This window comes from Sminthopsis crassicaudata, chromosome 2 (genome assembly GCF_048593235.1).
Source record: "Sminthopsis crassicaudata isolate SCR6 chromosome 2, ASM4859323v1, whole genome shotgun sequence".
Classification (NCBI taxonomy): Eukaryota; Metazoa; Chordata; class Mammalia; order Dasyuromorphia; family Dasyuridae; genus Sminthopsis; species Sminthopsis crassicaudata.
In genome coordinates this window covers 537325731-537341083 of record NC_133618.1, presented here as the reverse complement: position 1 = coordinate 537341083, position 15353 = coordinate 537325731, and the positions used below count along the sequence as shown (strand labels likewise).

Sequence of the window (15353 nt, the reverse complement as noted above, 5' to 3'; positions counted from 1 at the left end):
TTTAGCATAATCTCTTCTCCTGTAAGCTACTGCTGCTCTTGCCTAATTTAGCAAACATTATTCTGCTTTCAAGAACCAGGACCAGGGCAGAGGCTTTAACTCTGACACCAAGCATTCAACTCCAAGACTTTGTTCACAACCTAGCTTCAGACACTAGACTTTCTGTTTTCAGGACCCTCGTTTATAGGGCTCCTGACACAAGGCTCAAACATTTTTATTCCTACTTATATGCTACTGAATAATATTGCAAGAAACCCCAGAACGTGTCAGTACAAGCTTCCTATTTCATCTCAGTAGGACCATCACTTCTGTGTAGCAGTGTTTTGTTTGTTTGTTTTTTCTCCAGTTGACTGTCTATGGTTCTTCCTTCTTTCCTGGTGTTAGAGAAAGAACTAAGTGATCCCAGTAGTCATCATCTAGGAATCCATTAGCAATAGAGCCCCTATCAAGTGATAGGACATTACTTCATAGCAGCTGTCCATCATAAGCTCCTACTTTATCCTATTCAATACATCAAAACCTACTATGAAATTTCCATTCTCTCCTTTTTTCCAGTCTCTAATAAAGAAGTGGCCCTTTTACTTGACAGGGGCACACTTTCTCTCTTGATCCTCCTGTCTCTTCTAGCAATCTTTCTAGTCTTTAGTCTCCTCTCCCCATTCCTCCTCCTCACCCCTACTGGCTACTTTCAAGCAATTACCACATTTCCCCCAATCAGTAAGAAAAACAATAATAATAATAAACCTTAATGGACTCTCCTTTAAGCAATAGTCAAGTGTCTCTTTCACCTTTTATGGCTAAATTCTTAGAAAAAACTATCTACACTTATTGTCTCCATTCCCATCTCTCCCCACCCATTTTACTCATTTCACAACTTTAAGTCTAGCTTCGAAATCTATTGCTTAACTAAAACTGCTCTCAAGGTTATCATTAGGATCTCTGTTTCCAGGTTCTCTTTTTTCCAGTTCATTCTTCACACAGCTTCCCCTTCCATATTTACACATACACACTCCCTTTCTTTCCTCTCTCCTTTCTCTCCATCCCTCCCTCCCCCTCTCTCCTCATGTACATTCCAATCGAACTGGCTATTTAGAAATAGAGATGAAGAAGCAATAGATCTAGCTTAGGATGGACAGGCTGTATAAAGGCACAATTAAAAAGTAGAATATCAAGTTTGAGAAACTTGTCAAGGTGTTTATATTTAGGGCGACTTAAGAGTCAATAGATCCTTCACACACTATAATATTGCACTGAAGCTAACAAGATAAAGTTTAGTTATATTGAATTTAAAAATTAATTTCCTAAATAAATGGTAGGGTTATGATATGGTATGATAGAAGTTTAGGGAAAAAAAAAACAAACAGAATGTTTTAGAAGATTAAGTTCAACCTAATACATTGTGTCTTGTTGAGTAGAGGGGTGACTTTAGAGTCAGGAACATTTAGGTTCAAGTTCTGCCCCTGAGCCATTCTGACTTCTGAAATAAGAAAGCTTCTCAGTGTCCCAGGAGACTAATTATAACTATCAAAGCAGGTGTGAATCTTCATTGGTAGAATTCCTTACCAGAAGTTCCATGTCTAAAGTCATAGGTACAGTTTTTTTGTTTGTTTGTTTGTTTGTTTTTTAATTCAGTATGATACAGTAGCCAGAAAAGCTCACACATTCATAGACCATTCAAAGATGTAGCTAGAACTAAGGAAGTCTCCCTGTACTCTGTCATGGCCATGTCACACCTGGAGAATTATCTTCCTTTTTGAGGAGCTGAATATTAGACTTGATTTTTGTTTTGTTTTGTTTTTTGGACTGCCTTGGAGGCAGATTTTGCATGGGGCAGGGGAGAGAGCAGATACAGGCTTGATTTAAAGAAAAACTTTGTAGCGATTAGAGCCATCTTCTGAAGGTGGGTAAGAGGCATTTGAAATTAGTGGGTTCCCACTTATTTGAAGTTTTCTGTCAAAGCTTGGGTCCCTCTTTGTCTAATATCTCGTAGGAGTTCTTGTCTGAGTGTGAGTTGGTCCTTCCTCTGTGGTCCTTCCAAATTCTGTGATTGTCTGAGATAAATGTGTAATCATACTAGTAAACTCCTTGAGGGAAAGGCTTATTTATAGGATTACTGTACTAAAAGTTACTTCAGTGCCCTAAAGAGTTATTGTTTCCCCTCTACTTTGTAATGTTTACTAACAAACTTATTTGGCCCTAACCCTAAATTTAATAAAACTTTTTTAAAAATTGTAGCCTTGACATCTGGGGCCTCAATGACCATCAGGTTTGGTACAAGAGAAAATGAAAAAAAAAGCTGTTTTAGTAGTTTATGCCCAAAAGGAACAATAATACTTGTGTAAAGATACACATATTGCTTCCTCATTTCCAGAGTTGTTTACCATAATTTCTTTTAATTAACTTTCAGTATTTGTGGTAATGTTTGCTCAGGTCTTAAATAGCTATGAATTTTGGCGATGCCTTTTCCTCTTACTCTGGTGTATATTCAACAAACATTACCACTACACAGGATTGCAGTTTTTAACTGTCTTTTTAACCTTATAAATAAAATCAAAGCAGCCAAAGTGTACAGGGTTTGTGGTTTTTATTTAATTTTTTTTTTTTTAATCAAAAATCCATCTTCTTTTCTTCCCAACACAACATCCCATTCATTGAGATAGGATGAAAAACAAAACCCCTATTACAAACCTCTATGACTAATACAGATTTCAGCATTGTGCTATGTACAGAATGTGTATCTGTCTATCATTCTCTGAATCTTTCATCTCTCAATTGGGAGCTGGGAAGCATGTTTCATCATTAGTTTTCTTTTTAATTTTTAATTTTTTAATTTTTCTTCCATAGCTCTCACTTATTTTTTGTTTTTTCCTCAAGTGTTTTCATTTTTAATTCTTGTTTTGTTTCTTCCAACATTTCTACTTGAATTTGTGCCCAAGCTGAGTTTTCTTTGAGGTTTTGCTTATAGATATTTTGGAATGATTCTTCTAGTAGATTTATATCTTGAACATCTTTATCACCTTGATAGCATTTTATGGTGAGATTATTTTTGTGTTTATTTGCTCATTCTTTCCTGACTTTGGACTTTCTTAGGGCCAGGCCTTAAACATTTCTAGAGAAAATGTCTGTTGTTTTCTTGGGGTATCGATGGATGTGTTATTACAGGATCTCAGGGACAGATCTGTCTGGGGAATTATAAATTTTCGGTGCTTTCAAAATGGTCTGATCCAAAGCAGAATCTGATCATTATTTCTATGTCTCACCTTCTCCCACTCCCAGTATGAGTTTGGATCTAAGAACCAGGTTTGTGGGCTCTGCTGATTCATATGACACAGTACTGTAGGCTTTCCTTTGTCCTGGGATTCCTGCCCTGATGATTCCCCTGAAGGCTTCATAGTGAGCTAGAAACTAAAACTTAACCTCACTCCATTCCTGGAATTGAAGCTTCACAGATCGTGATCCCATGACTGAGGGCCCTATACCTTCATCCTGGACTCAAGTCCCCTCATGAGTCTACAGCTTTACTTATATATAGCACATTCCATATAAAACAAGGGTTGGGTGAAAGCGAAATCTAGTCCCTGTAGCTTCTCTTGAATGACGAGATTCATTGCCACACTTATTCCTGAACTTAAGCCTGACCTCATCTCCTAAGTTCAAATCTTTGTGCCAGGCCCTGGTTATTATTAAGTTTGGATGACAATGGTTCTGTCTGTGTGAAGCTTACATTCTAGTAGAAAAATGTCATATCTGTTGGGGGTCCTTTTTTGTACTTAGAAAGTTACATCTATGTAGATTGCAATCTCCTCCTCCTCCTCCTCTGCCTTTATTATGTTTAAATGAGTTAACAAATTTAAAGCATTTTATAATCCTTGAAATAAATTCTAGGTGTTATCTGCTCCAGTAAACACTCTATTGTATATTCCTCTCTTTCTTTTACTACCTCAAGAATGTCTTAATTAACCACTGAGACTGTCTATCCCGTTTTCTTATAAAACTTTCTGTGGTCAGGCATGTTTTGGATTCAGTAATAACTACAATACAAAATATGTATGACATGTTTTAATGCATTTTATAATGAGAGTGGTATAAGCAAAATGTGCTATGTGCTGTGAGATCCAGCCCAAAGGGAGAGGTGAGACACACAAGATGTTATCAGAGTTTGGCAGCCTTCAACAATGATATGGTACAGAGAAGGTTCTCAGTACTTCTTGTTGGCTAACAGACAAAGAGACTTAGAGAGAATTACCAGGGGGGGGAAAAAAGGAAATACATGTATGTATTTCATGACATGAGGTGTCACTAAATTGAAATCATTTCTTTGTTTAATATTAAAGATCAACAATTCTCAAAAGATTTCATATTTGACCATATTTGCAGTTATTACAAATGAAGATTCTTTTATGATCAAAATGAATTGGTGCCCCTAAAAAAGATTATTATAGTCTAGGTAGATTTGTACTATTTTCCAAGTCATAAAGGATACAGATTATTTCACAATACCTCAGTGGTTATCACGACAAAATTTATAGCAGACACAGAAAATAAGAATTACATCCCATAGTAACTCACCAATCCGTTAAAAAAATGGAAGTTAAAGACTTCCTAAGCAATAGAATTATGCTAAACAGGATAGATATGTATATAATTTTGCTGCTCTGAATATTTTGTGAGTATTTCTGCTTTTTTCATGAGTATTAGCCTCTGCTAACAGTCCAACTTTATGGTTGTTTCTGAGTAACATGACTTGTGAGAAGCTTATTTTATTGATTTGTATAAATAGAAAAGAAAACAACATTGAATTTCAACTTGCCTAAGGCTAACATAGTTTAAACAAATACCTGCAAAGTTTTTATGGTTAGGATATTTCTATTTAAAACCATAGTGTAACCAAATGCATATTCTAAAACCACAATGTTTGGAAAGAATGTATCAGGAAGACATTTTATTTCTTCAATGTTAGCAGTTATAACTTTTTAAAATGTATATACATATTTGTATAGATATGGTATTATGTTGTATGAAGTAAATTTCACTCTTAAAATTTTTCATAGGCAAATGTAAGTAATTTCCCTTTAAGTGATTTACGTAGTTCAATTTCCAAACCTTTTTTTTTTTTTTTTTAGGATTTTATATTCTTTATTTTTACCCCCCAAAGCACCATGTTTATTCTTTGAAAAAATAATTAACTACATGAACCACTTCTTGGGGTTAGAGATTGGGTGACTCTACATTAGTGTCTGTGCAATATCTAATATCAGTTTTGAAACTATGATGTAGTAAAAATGTGTGCTAACTTTAGAAGTCATGTAACTCTGTACTAAAACTTATCCAAGTTACTATAATAGATTAGCAGTTAACAGAACTCAGTCTAATGTGTTAATTGTAGTATTCCCATGCACTGTAAAAGAAAGAAAACTGCCAAGAATTAAAGGGAAGTACATTGAAATGAATATAATAAAATATCTTTTCTGTTTCCATTTTTTATAACTGACTCTTTTCCAGTTTGATATGTCTCACAGAAATTTCTAATATCTTTCTGTCACTATACCAGATTATCATTTCAATTTTTTTCCCCCTTTTAATCCCTTAAGTATTGTCAGAGCAGCTAGCTAATAAGAAGATGTTACTTATGACAGACTGAGGAAGAGGTTTAATTAAAGTTCCCATAAGACAAGTATATTTTTATAAAGAAGAGGAATGTTTTATACTTCATCTGCAATTCATAAAAATGTGGTAAAGTCTTATAATGAAGATCCTTTTCCTGGAAACAAAGAATAACTGGCTAGAGTTTAAGGTCTAACAATAGCTTGTACTACTGAAATTGTATTGCTTTGTTATCCCTCTTTCATCAAGTAAGATATATGAGTGAGGCAGTACTTTTCTTTCTCTGTTCAAAATACCCCTGGCTCCAACACTGCTTGAGTTAAATTTGGTCTTTTTCATCTCAAATCACTAACTAACATTTCTTCCCTATTTTAAATTCTTTTTAACCTGAGGGTTGGGGAACAGGCTAAGGAGAACATCTTATAATTTAGCTATTTTAACTTCATCTTTCCATAGTGTCTTCTATTTTCTATCATTGGACCTTCAGTGCTCTCTTCAGGATCTTCTATCATCCTTTTTCAGTGTTTGCTGATTTCCTCACTCTCATGATCTTAACCATTAATTTTGTTACTTTCACAATCTTGGGTTTTTTGAGCTTGCTTGCTCCCTCCCTCCTTCCTTTCCCTCCTCCTTTTCTCCTTCCCTCCCTCCCTCTGTTCCTTCCTTCCTTCCTCCTTTTCTTTTTTCTTCCTCCCTCCCTCTCTCCTTTCCTTCCTTTCTTCCTCCCTTCCTTCCTTCTTCCCTTCCTCCCTCCCTTTCTCCCTTCCTTTTTTTCTTCCCTCCCTCCCTCCCTTTTTTCCTTCCTTTTTTCTTCCTTCCTTCTTTCCTTCCTCCCTTTCTTCATTTCCTCCCTTCCTTCTTCCCTCCCTTCTTCTTTCTTTCTTTCCTTCCTTCTTTCCTTCCTCCCTTTTTTCACTTTCTTCCTTCCTCCTTTTTTTCCCTTCCTTTTCTTCCTCCCTCCCTTCCTCCTTTCCTTCCTCCTTTTCTTCCCTTCTTTCTTCATCCCTTCCTCTCTCCCTTCCTTCCCTTCTTTCTTTCTTTCCTCCCTCCCTCTTTCCCTCTCTCTTTACTTCCTTCCTTTCTCTCTCCCTTCCTTCTTTCCTTCCTCCCTCCCTTCCCTTCCTTCTTTCTTCTTCCCTCCCTCCCTCACTTCCCTTCCTTCTTTTTTCTTCCCTCCCTCCCTCTCTTCCCTTCCTTCTTTCTTCTTCCCTCCCTCCCTCCCTTCCCTTCCTTCTTTTTTCTTCCCTCCCTCCCTCCCTTCCCTTCCTTCTTTTTTCTTCCCTCCCTCCCTCTCTTCCCTTCCTTCTTTCTTCTTCCCTCCCTCCCTCCCTTCCTTCTTTTTTCTTCCCTCCCTCCCTCCCTTCCCTTCCTTCTTTTTTCTTCCCTCCCTCCCTCTCTTCCCTTCCTTCTTTCTTCTTCCCTCCCTCCCTTCCTTCCTTCCTGCCTCTCTTCTTTCTTTCCTTCCCCCCTCCCTCTCCCTTTCTCTCTTAGGGGCAGTTAATTGGCACAGTGGAGAGAGTGCTAGACTTGGAGTTATGAAGACCCAAGTTCAAATTTTGCCTCAGACATTTACCATCTGTGTGACCCTAAACAAGTCAGTTTACCCTTTGTGCCTTGTTTCCTCATCTGTGAAATGAGTTCTAGAGAAAGAAATGGCAAATCACTCCAGTATCTTTGTCAAGAAAACTCATATGGAGTCACAAAGAATCAGATACTACTAACTGACTAAACACCACTCTTCCTTGCTTTTGTCTCAAAATTTATCTTTCACCTTATTGTTTTTCACTAAATTAATTGAGACATCACACAATTGCCTACTCTTTAAGTAGAAGTTCTTTTTAATATCTGGTTAGTGATATATGTGAATGTTTATCATTAGAGCTGAAGGAAGCACAAAGCAATCAAGGTACTTGCCTTGGATGCATGAAACTGAGGGACAAAGAAAGACATGACTTAAGTGTATTTTTCCCAAGAATGGTATGCCATTAGGATAGTGGGATACCATTCTATATTCCTGCCTCAAGCACAAAGTACAGTGCTTTTTATTACCATTATACCTGTTTCTTTCTTCCTATAACCTTTAAAGTACTGTAGAGTTTCCCTGAGTTGTATATAAAAGCAAAAGAATTATATTTCTGGCTATCCGTAATCAATAGGAAATTTAAATGACTTGAAAACTTTTTTTTTCTTTTTAGCATTTTAAGTCTGCCTCATCAAGCATCTCCAGTGTCAAGAACCCCAAGTCTTCCTGCTGTAGACACAAGCTACATTAATACATCCCTCATACAAGACTACAGGCACCCATTCCACATGACTCCCATGCCTTATGACTTGCAAGGTAGGTTAAGCCTATATTAGCAAATAATATTGTATATAAAATAGATCCAAGTTATTCTCTTTTGAATGAGCTTAATATCATTTAAAGTTATAAATCCAAATTTTCCAGTTTAAATAATGTTACTATAGATTGTTGGGGGGGTTTTCCTAATTGTGTAGCTAGAATGTTTTTAACTTTATTTGTTTTTAATCCATGTGGCTGATTTGGCTTTTACTTTGAAGAAATGCTAAACTATTTCCACAACCACATTTTAGTTTTATAAGAATTATTTCATATTATCAAAAAGCATTTAGCATATCATTTTCTTTAAGTTAAGTGAGTGTGGTTGCTAGATTAACAATGTTACTCTAAATCTTATGATTTCTAGAATCACAAATTAGAAAAGGTCAAGGTAAATAATGTATTTCAGGACACTTTGAATTGGGATTCTGCCAATCTGTCCCCTTACCTGTTTTCGTGTTACTTTTGGGATTGGTATATATATATATTTCATAAAGTCAAGAAAAATCAATCATTTAACCAAAGTCTCTTCTTTCAAAACCTATAAGGCCTTGAAAACCTGCTAGAAGAAAAATCAGAATGATTTATTTGTTGAAAGATTCTCTAAATAAATTATTTTTATCTTCTAAAGCACAACTGGGGTCATTACTTAGAGCTTTGTTTGTCCTTAATACTTTTTGTGGGGCTACTTTTTACTAATCAGCCCTAGAGACATGTTACTGTAGTGCCTAGACTGTATAGAAAAGTTGGGGAGTATAAGAGAAAAAAGGGAAAATTCTGTATCCTGGGGTACCTAGTACCATCCTAACATGTCTTTGCTGCATTTATATATTTGTGGGGTTTCATATATGTATCTGTCAACCAACTTCATTAAAAAAATCCCAGTTTTCGGAAAACTTTTTCCCAGCTGGCTTGGGCCTGCCCCATATTGTGATTTCAACCTTTTCACCTTTTTTCACCTGTTCTTCAACTACTCTCTTTTGAATTCCAAATTATGGTGAGAACAGGCATGATGACAAATATATAATAGTTTAGATAGAGTAAAGCCCTATTAGGTTAGGTGATTCCTATCATTATTTTGAACCCTGTACAGGAATAAGACAGCTAGCAACAGGTAGTACTGCCCTTCCAATCATGAATGGAAGCAGTAGTGGCAGTAACAGCAGTCTTGTTTCCTCTAACAGCCTGCGAGAAAGTCATGGCCATGCAGTTGCCAATAGAAGCAGCACAGACACGGCGTCAATCTTTGGCATCATACCGGACATTATCTCATTGGACTGATTTGTCCTCTCCTTTCCCCTTCTTCTTACCCCCAGACTCAATGAACTTGGCAGAAAGAAGAGTTATTCCTGTACAGGAATAAGAAGAGTTATTTATTCTTTCTTGTACAAGACTTTCATATAATTCTTCTTTCTTTTTTTCCCCTGAGGCAATTGGGGGTTGAATGACTTGCCCAGGGTCACACAGCCAGGACATATTAAGTGTCTGAGGCCAGATTTAAACTCAGTTCCTCCTGACTCCAGAGCTGGTGCTCTATCACTGCCCCAACTTTCGTATAACTCTTTATACTGTACTCCCACCTCTCTGAATTCACCTCTGGATAACTACTTGGAGTAATACTTGCTTTAAGTATCTAGAAAGGGAGCCAAAAAAGCAGGGGGGGAGGTAGTATAAGGTGCTCTTGTTTTTTGTTTTTTTAAGTTCTTTAATTTTCATTGAAAACTGGTGACCTTCAGCCTTTTAGAGAATAAGAATATAAAGTTTTATACAATGTATTTGCTCACATTTGTACAGGATGTTCCAAAAGTCTCAATGCAGTTTTAAGCTTTAATGTCTTCTAACTTTGCTCAAACTTTTGGGACACACTGAGATACATTTTTAAATTTGAAGACATTTTAAAATTTTGTCTTTAAAAATACTAACAGTTTATTTTTATTCTTAACAGGTTTAGATTTCTTTCCCTTTTTATCAGGAGACAATCAGGTATGTTGAAGAAAAAAATTACTCTGTTCATTTTCTCTACAAATTATTTCTTTTTAAAGTACAGCTTTTACATTTAAAATAAAATAGCTTTCCTTGGAAGGTTTTAAATGGTAATGCCACATACTACAAGCCCTCATTTTTTATAGGGCAGTACATCAAAATTTCTGTTTTACTTGTGTTTAAGTGTAGTAAAAGTAATTCTTATTTGCTGGCTTTTTCCAATACTGCTTCAAGTCATACCTATAGGTAGAAAATTATTTTGACTGATAAATTAAATTTTTAATGGTATTTTATTTTTGACTGATTAGCCAAAGAATGTCTCCTCACAAAGAGGAAAAAAAACAATCTTCTGCATTATAATTTGACTTTTTGAGATTTAATTGCTTTCTGCATTGGAATAAAGAACACTTAATACTTTTATTTCCAATTTTCCTGTGGTTTCAGAAATCAAGGTTTCCAGAGGTAAATGATCACTACTATATAAATTCATTTCATTGTACCACTTGTTTTGCTAAGAAACATTCAGAGATTTACAACATATATATTTCAATTTTCTATTTCCAATTTGTGCTACTGGGAAGAAAACTTAATAATTTAGAAGTATAATTTTTATATTATTTGTCTCTCTCTCTCTCTCTCTCTCTCTCTCTCTCTCTCTCTCTCTCTCTCTCTCTCTTTTTTTTTTTTTTTAGCATTACAACACCTCCCTACTTGCCGCTGCAGCAGCAGCTGTCTCAGATGATCAAGACCTCTTACACTCGTCTCGTTTTTTCCCATATGCCTCTTCGCAGATGTTTCTTGATCAGTTAAATGCAGGAGGTAGTACTGCCCTTCCAACCACAAATGGAAGCAGTAGTGGCAGTAACAGCAGTCTTGTTTCCTCTAACAGCCTGCGAGAAAGTCATGGCCATGCAGTTGCCAATAGAAGCAGCACAGACACGGCGTCAATCTTTGGCATCATACCGGACATTATCTCATTGGACTGATTTGCCCTCTCCTTTCCCCTTCTTCCTACCCCCAGACTCAATGAACTTGGCAGAAAGAAGAAAACTTTGTGCTCTGTTTTACTTTATTCTGTTTAGAAACGTACACAAGTGTGTGTTTTTTTTTCCTTTTTTTAGGGAAAAAATTAAAAGAAATGTACAGAGAACAAAACTATATTTTCAGTTTTACTTTTGTATATAAACCTAAAACTGCCTGTCTGGTAAAACACGCGAAAAAAAAAAAAAGAAAAAAGAAAAAAACAGCCACCCACAAACCACCTTTTATTCATTTTACTGGATTCTGAAGATTTTGTTTTCAACATTCACATTTGTCCTGTGGTTTTATTTTTGTAGTTTGGGTATAAAAGACATTATTTTCTTTGCAGTAACAGAAAAAGGAATTGCATGTATGAAGTTTTAAATTGTAGGCAGCTTCTTGTTTTTTTTTTTGTTAGAGGGAAAAAAATACCTTTAAAAATGCCATTTCCTGATAATGGCAGAATTGAGTTCTGTGTTTTGCATAGATATTACCCAACCTTAAGTTATATAAATCTCATCTGTCCTGGTGCATTCATTCCCTCTGTGTTTCAGAACGTAGTTTATGGGAGTGCGTGTGTTAGTATTAGTATATGTTTTTGTTACTTCTAATTTTATCCAAGTTTGTATTCAGTTGGAATATCAAGTTTTCCATTTCCCCCAAAATGCTAAAGATCTTAAAGTTGACATTTTAAGAATCTTTGCAAAATATCCCAGTTGCTTGTATTCCATCGCATACTTCTACCTGCTGCACATACCCTGAATATTTCTTTTGAAGACACCACTTAAAGTTAATTTGGGCCCCTAAAAAAAGTCTTTAGTAGACTTGAGAAGAATGTCTTAATCCAAAAAGAACTGACTTCCATTCTAACTCTGAAGTTGGAATATTAGAAATTGGAACACTTCTGGTTTGCCAGAACTATTATTCATGTGATCTATAAGTACCTGCTTTGGTGGAAATGGTAAAAAGTTGTCATGAAAAAAATTTTCACCAGGCTAAGGCAGTAAAAATAATTTAAAATGCTCTTTTGCTTGGTTTGTGCAGCTGAATGAGGTCATGGTGCATACAGCATTCAAAAAAAAGAAAAAAACACTGAAAGAGAAATAATTCTAAAAGTAAATGCTTTCTGGAAAAATAATTCTGTAAGCACCCAGTAGATTTCATCTTGTAGAAATCCTCTATGTGATAAAGGGTTTGAAAATCATAATTTTTTTTTTACTTTGTCACTTTTAATTTCTGGCTATCAGTAATGCTTATGTTCTTAAGCTTGGGCCAAACTTAATGTCCACCATTTAAATTTTCTTTCATTTTATTTTTTTGACTTAAGTTTTCTTCACCTTTTCAAGACATGCATGACATAGGAAAGATATTTTATAAAACTATGGAATCAGTTGGCCTGAACCATTCTTATAATAGTGGAATGTGTAAATAGATTGAAAGCTGTTTTCAGAAGGGGGGTAGGGGGGTGGGAGAGGAATAAAGAAAAACTGAAGGGGGAAAAGTGATTCTACTTGTGTCCCAAAGTCACCATCAGAGAAAACACAGTATTCTCTGGTGTACAGAATATTTTTCTAGCTGGTTGAAAGTGCAGGGAATATGTTTATCAGGAAAGATAAGGAATATTAAATTTGCCAGTTTTCCAGTCTGGGTTTTTATGTTTGAACACTTGATGTCAGCTAGTTGTTTTCACAGTTGATCAAGGACCACCTTTTGTGTATGAAGATGTCTTTTTAAACCTTGCATTGATAACAAAATGACCTACTTTCGTTCAGGTAGAAGTCGATTGCTGTATGATCAGTTGTATGATAAATGTATTGGTTCACATGAATATGTAGCATCTAAAAATAGTCTTTGTGTTTTTACAGACTCCCTCTGCCACTAAATTGTTGACTTGAATTTGGGGAAAAAAAACAACAAAACAATGTTTGTGTTTATATGTATATGTGTGTGTATATATGTATTTATAGATAAGTGTGTGTGAGCTACAAGTGAGTAAAATAGTCTTCCCCTGAGCATGTGTATTCCACACATAACTGGCTGAGTTATATTCACTATATGACCGTTTATAATAAAGTCTATTAAATGTCAGTTAAAATAAAACATCATAAAATGGGAAATAACTTCAGTTATAAATTGAATCTGGTATTGAGGTGTTTGGTTAAACACTTTTTAGAAATATTGCTGGCTTATTCATTTAGACTAATATATTTAGGAATAAAATCATAAGATATCTCTAAATTTGACCTTGGGGTGGAAATGATGGCAAAACATATGGGGAGTTCTTATTTCACATCATAATAAGGCACATTTTTTCCATTAATTTTAACATTTTAAAGGTAATTTTTTAAAGGTTTTTTTTTTTTTTTTTTTTTTAAGTTTTCAGGTCAATACCTTTGTGTATGGAACTGAATTACAAACTTTTTGAATAAGAGTTGAAAACCACTCAGCATTTATTCACTCTTTCTTAGGTTCCATGTTCTTCATTACCAAACATTACACCAGACCTAAATAAACAAAGGCAGAAAGTGGGGGGAAGTAACATTTTCATTCACATTTTCCTTCATGCTTTCACAAAAGAAATTAACCCTTCTCTTACCTTTGAGTATTGGTGTTCATTCCACTGGGTTATATTTTTCTTGTGCTGAATTTTTAGAAATATTGCATTTGATAGCAATTTTTATTTTATACTACCAGATCTCAGTATCTGTTGCTTGACCCTTTCAATTCAGTAAGAAAAAAAAGTATTAGACATATCACATTGCATTTCTGTCTCAGAAAGAGGTTTTAAAAAGTAATTCTTTGTTTTGTCTGATTCTTTCAATGTTGGTGAACTGTCTATGAACAGATTCGGTAACTGATCTTTAGGCATTTGGCTCCCATCCCTATTGCCTGAGTCTTTTAATAGTAGGTATGTATGTTTGTGTGTCTGTATATGTGTTTATGTACAATATTGTATGTGTGTGTGTATATATATGCACACAAATATGAGTAAATAACTTGTTTAAATAGCAGGGTTGAAATGGCTTTTAATTGCTTTTGTGGGCATTATTGGATATATCTTTTACAAAGAAAATCTGAACTTTAACCATGCCAAGGCTGGTTGATTATAATTTATTTTGAGCATTAAAAAAATTTCTTAATTCTCCTTAATATAAGCATTATCACAATTCTAGATCATTACCTTTTTAGTTCACCTAAGCCTCATGAGTGTGATTTGCTTCTTTATATTAGATTTCTGAAACTGGTTGGAGTCATAGTCCAGTTTTTAAATTAATAACTGTGGGAAGAATTTTTTAATTCAATTTTAAATACATTCAGCATTTCAAGGTTTTAAAGCACATTTAAAATTATTTTAGGAAAGATTTTGTTTTATCAATGTAAGTGTTGTTAAATTCTTTTTAAAAAATAAAAACAAATAGCTTAGATGCAAAAGGGGTGGGAGAATAACTGGTGGTCTCAGAGTGTGCTGCTGTTAATTGTTTAATTAACAAAGGGAAATGTATATAAGCAGATATAAAAGTTACCATAAATTCCATGAACTTAAATCTGTGACTCATTGCCTTAAAATTTTCTCTTAGAGTTTCCACACCGCATGCCAAACCAGTAAAATGGCTTTTAAAAATGTATAGTAGACCAATGTCAGTTTGTATAAAAGTACCAAGTGAAAATATTTATTACATGCATTGGAAAAAATTGTTTACCTATTGAATGTTATCTGTTTATGTAGAGATCTTTAGATGTAATTAAAAAAAAAAGCATTCAGTTAATTGTCTTCTGTAAAATATACTGCTGGGCATATAAGATGATATCTTACCAAAGCACCAGAGATTTAAAAAAAAGATAATTTTACCATAAAAGGACTATGTGGTAAGTAAGAAATATGCACGCATCCTTTACCCTGTTGTTGTAATGTGATTGGCAAAGAAGATTGTGGTACACTCCCTGGATTTGGAGTCCAAAGACCTGGATGTAAATAATTCCTGACTCTATAACTAATTACCTAACCAACCTTGGGCCAGTTGATTTCCCTTTCAAGTCCTCATTTTTGTCATCTTTTAAAATGAAGTGGTATGAGTTGATTCTAGGCTTCCTCCAAGTTCTATGATGATAATTTTTTCCACTTCTTGCATCTATTTTTAAATAAAATTAAAAGGGTACTATCACTATTCCATAAATGGCACAAAGAAATAAAAGACTACATGCAGTTATATGATTTAGTATAATAAGATAGGGGCAGTGTAGCAGATTTTGGGGGAGAGGGCAGAGATTTTTTTTTTAATATTTTAGAATCTGGTTGAAAGATATTCTGGAGTTGATACATCTATTTGGAACAACTTAAAATAGTATAAGAGAAGGTTGCAGGATTCCATATGATTCCATATGACATGAGTGAAAAAGAAACAAGTTC

General features: G+C 34.8%; 1 protein-coding gene across 12 annotated transcripts in view; it reads left to right on the top strand.

Annotated features, from left to right (window-relative positions):
- PIAS1 (protein inhibitor of activated STAT 1) overlaps window positions 1–11080 on the top strand; it is a 193548-nt gene extending 182468 nt beyond the window's left edge. For all 12 annotated transcript variants that reach the window (XM_074294717.1, XM_074294711.1, XM_074294718.1 and 9 more), the window contains 3 exons: window positions 7800–7942; window positions 9888–9925; window positions 10618–11080. In XM_074294717.1, coding sequence (XP_074150818.1) covers window positions 7800–7942; window positions 9888–9925; window positions 10618–10911 — 475 coding nt within the window. In that variant the 3' untranslated portion in view covers window positions 10912–11080. The remainder of the gene's footprint in view (window positions 1–7799; window positions 7943–9887; window positions 9926–10617) is intronic.
- The last annotated feature ends 4273 nt before the right edge of the window (window positions 11081–15353 follow it).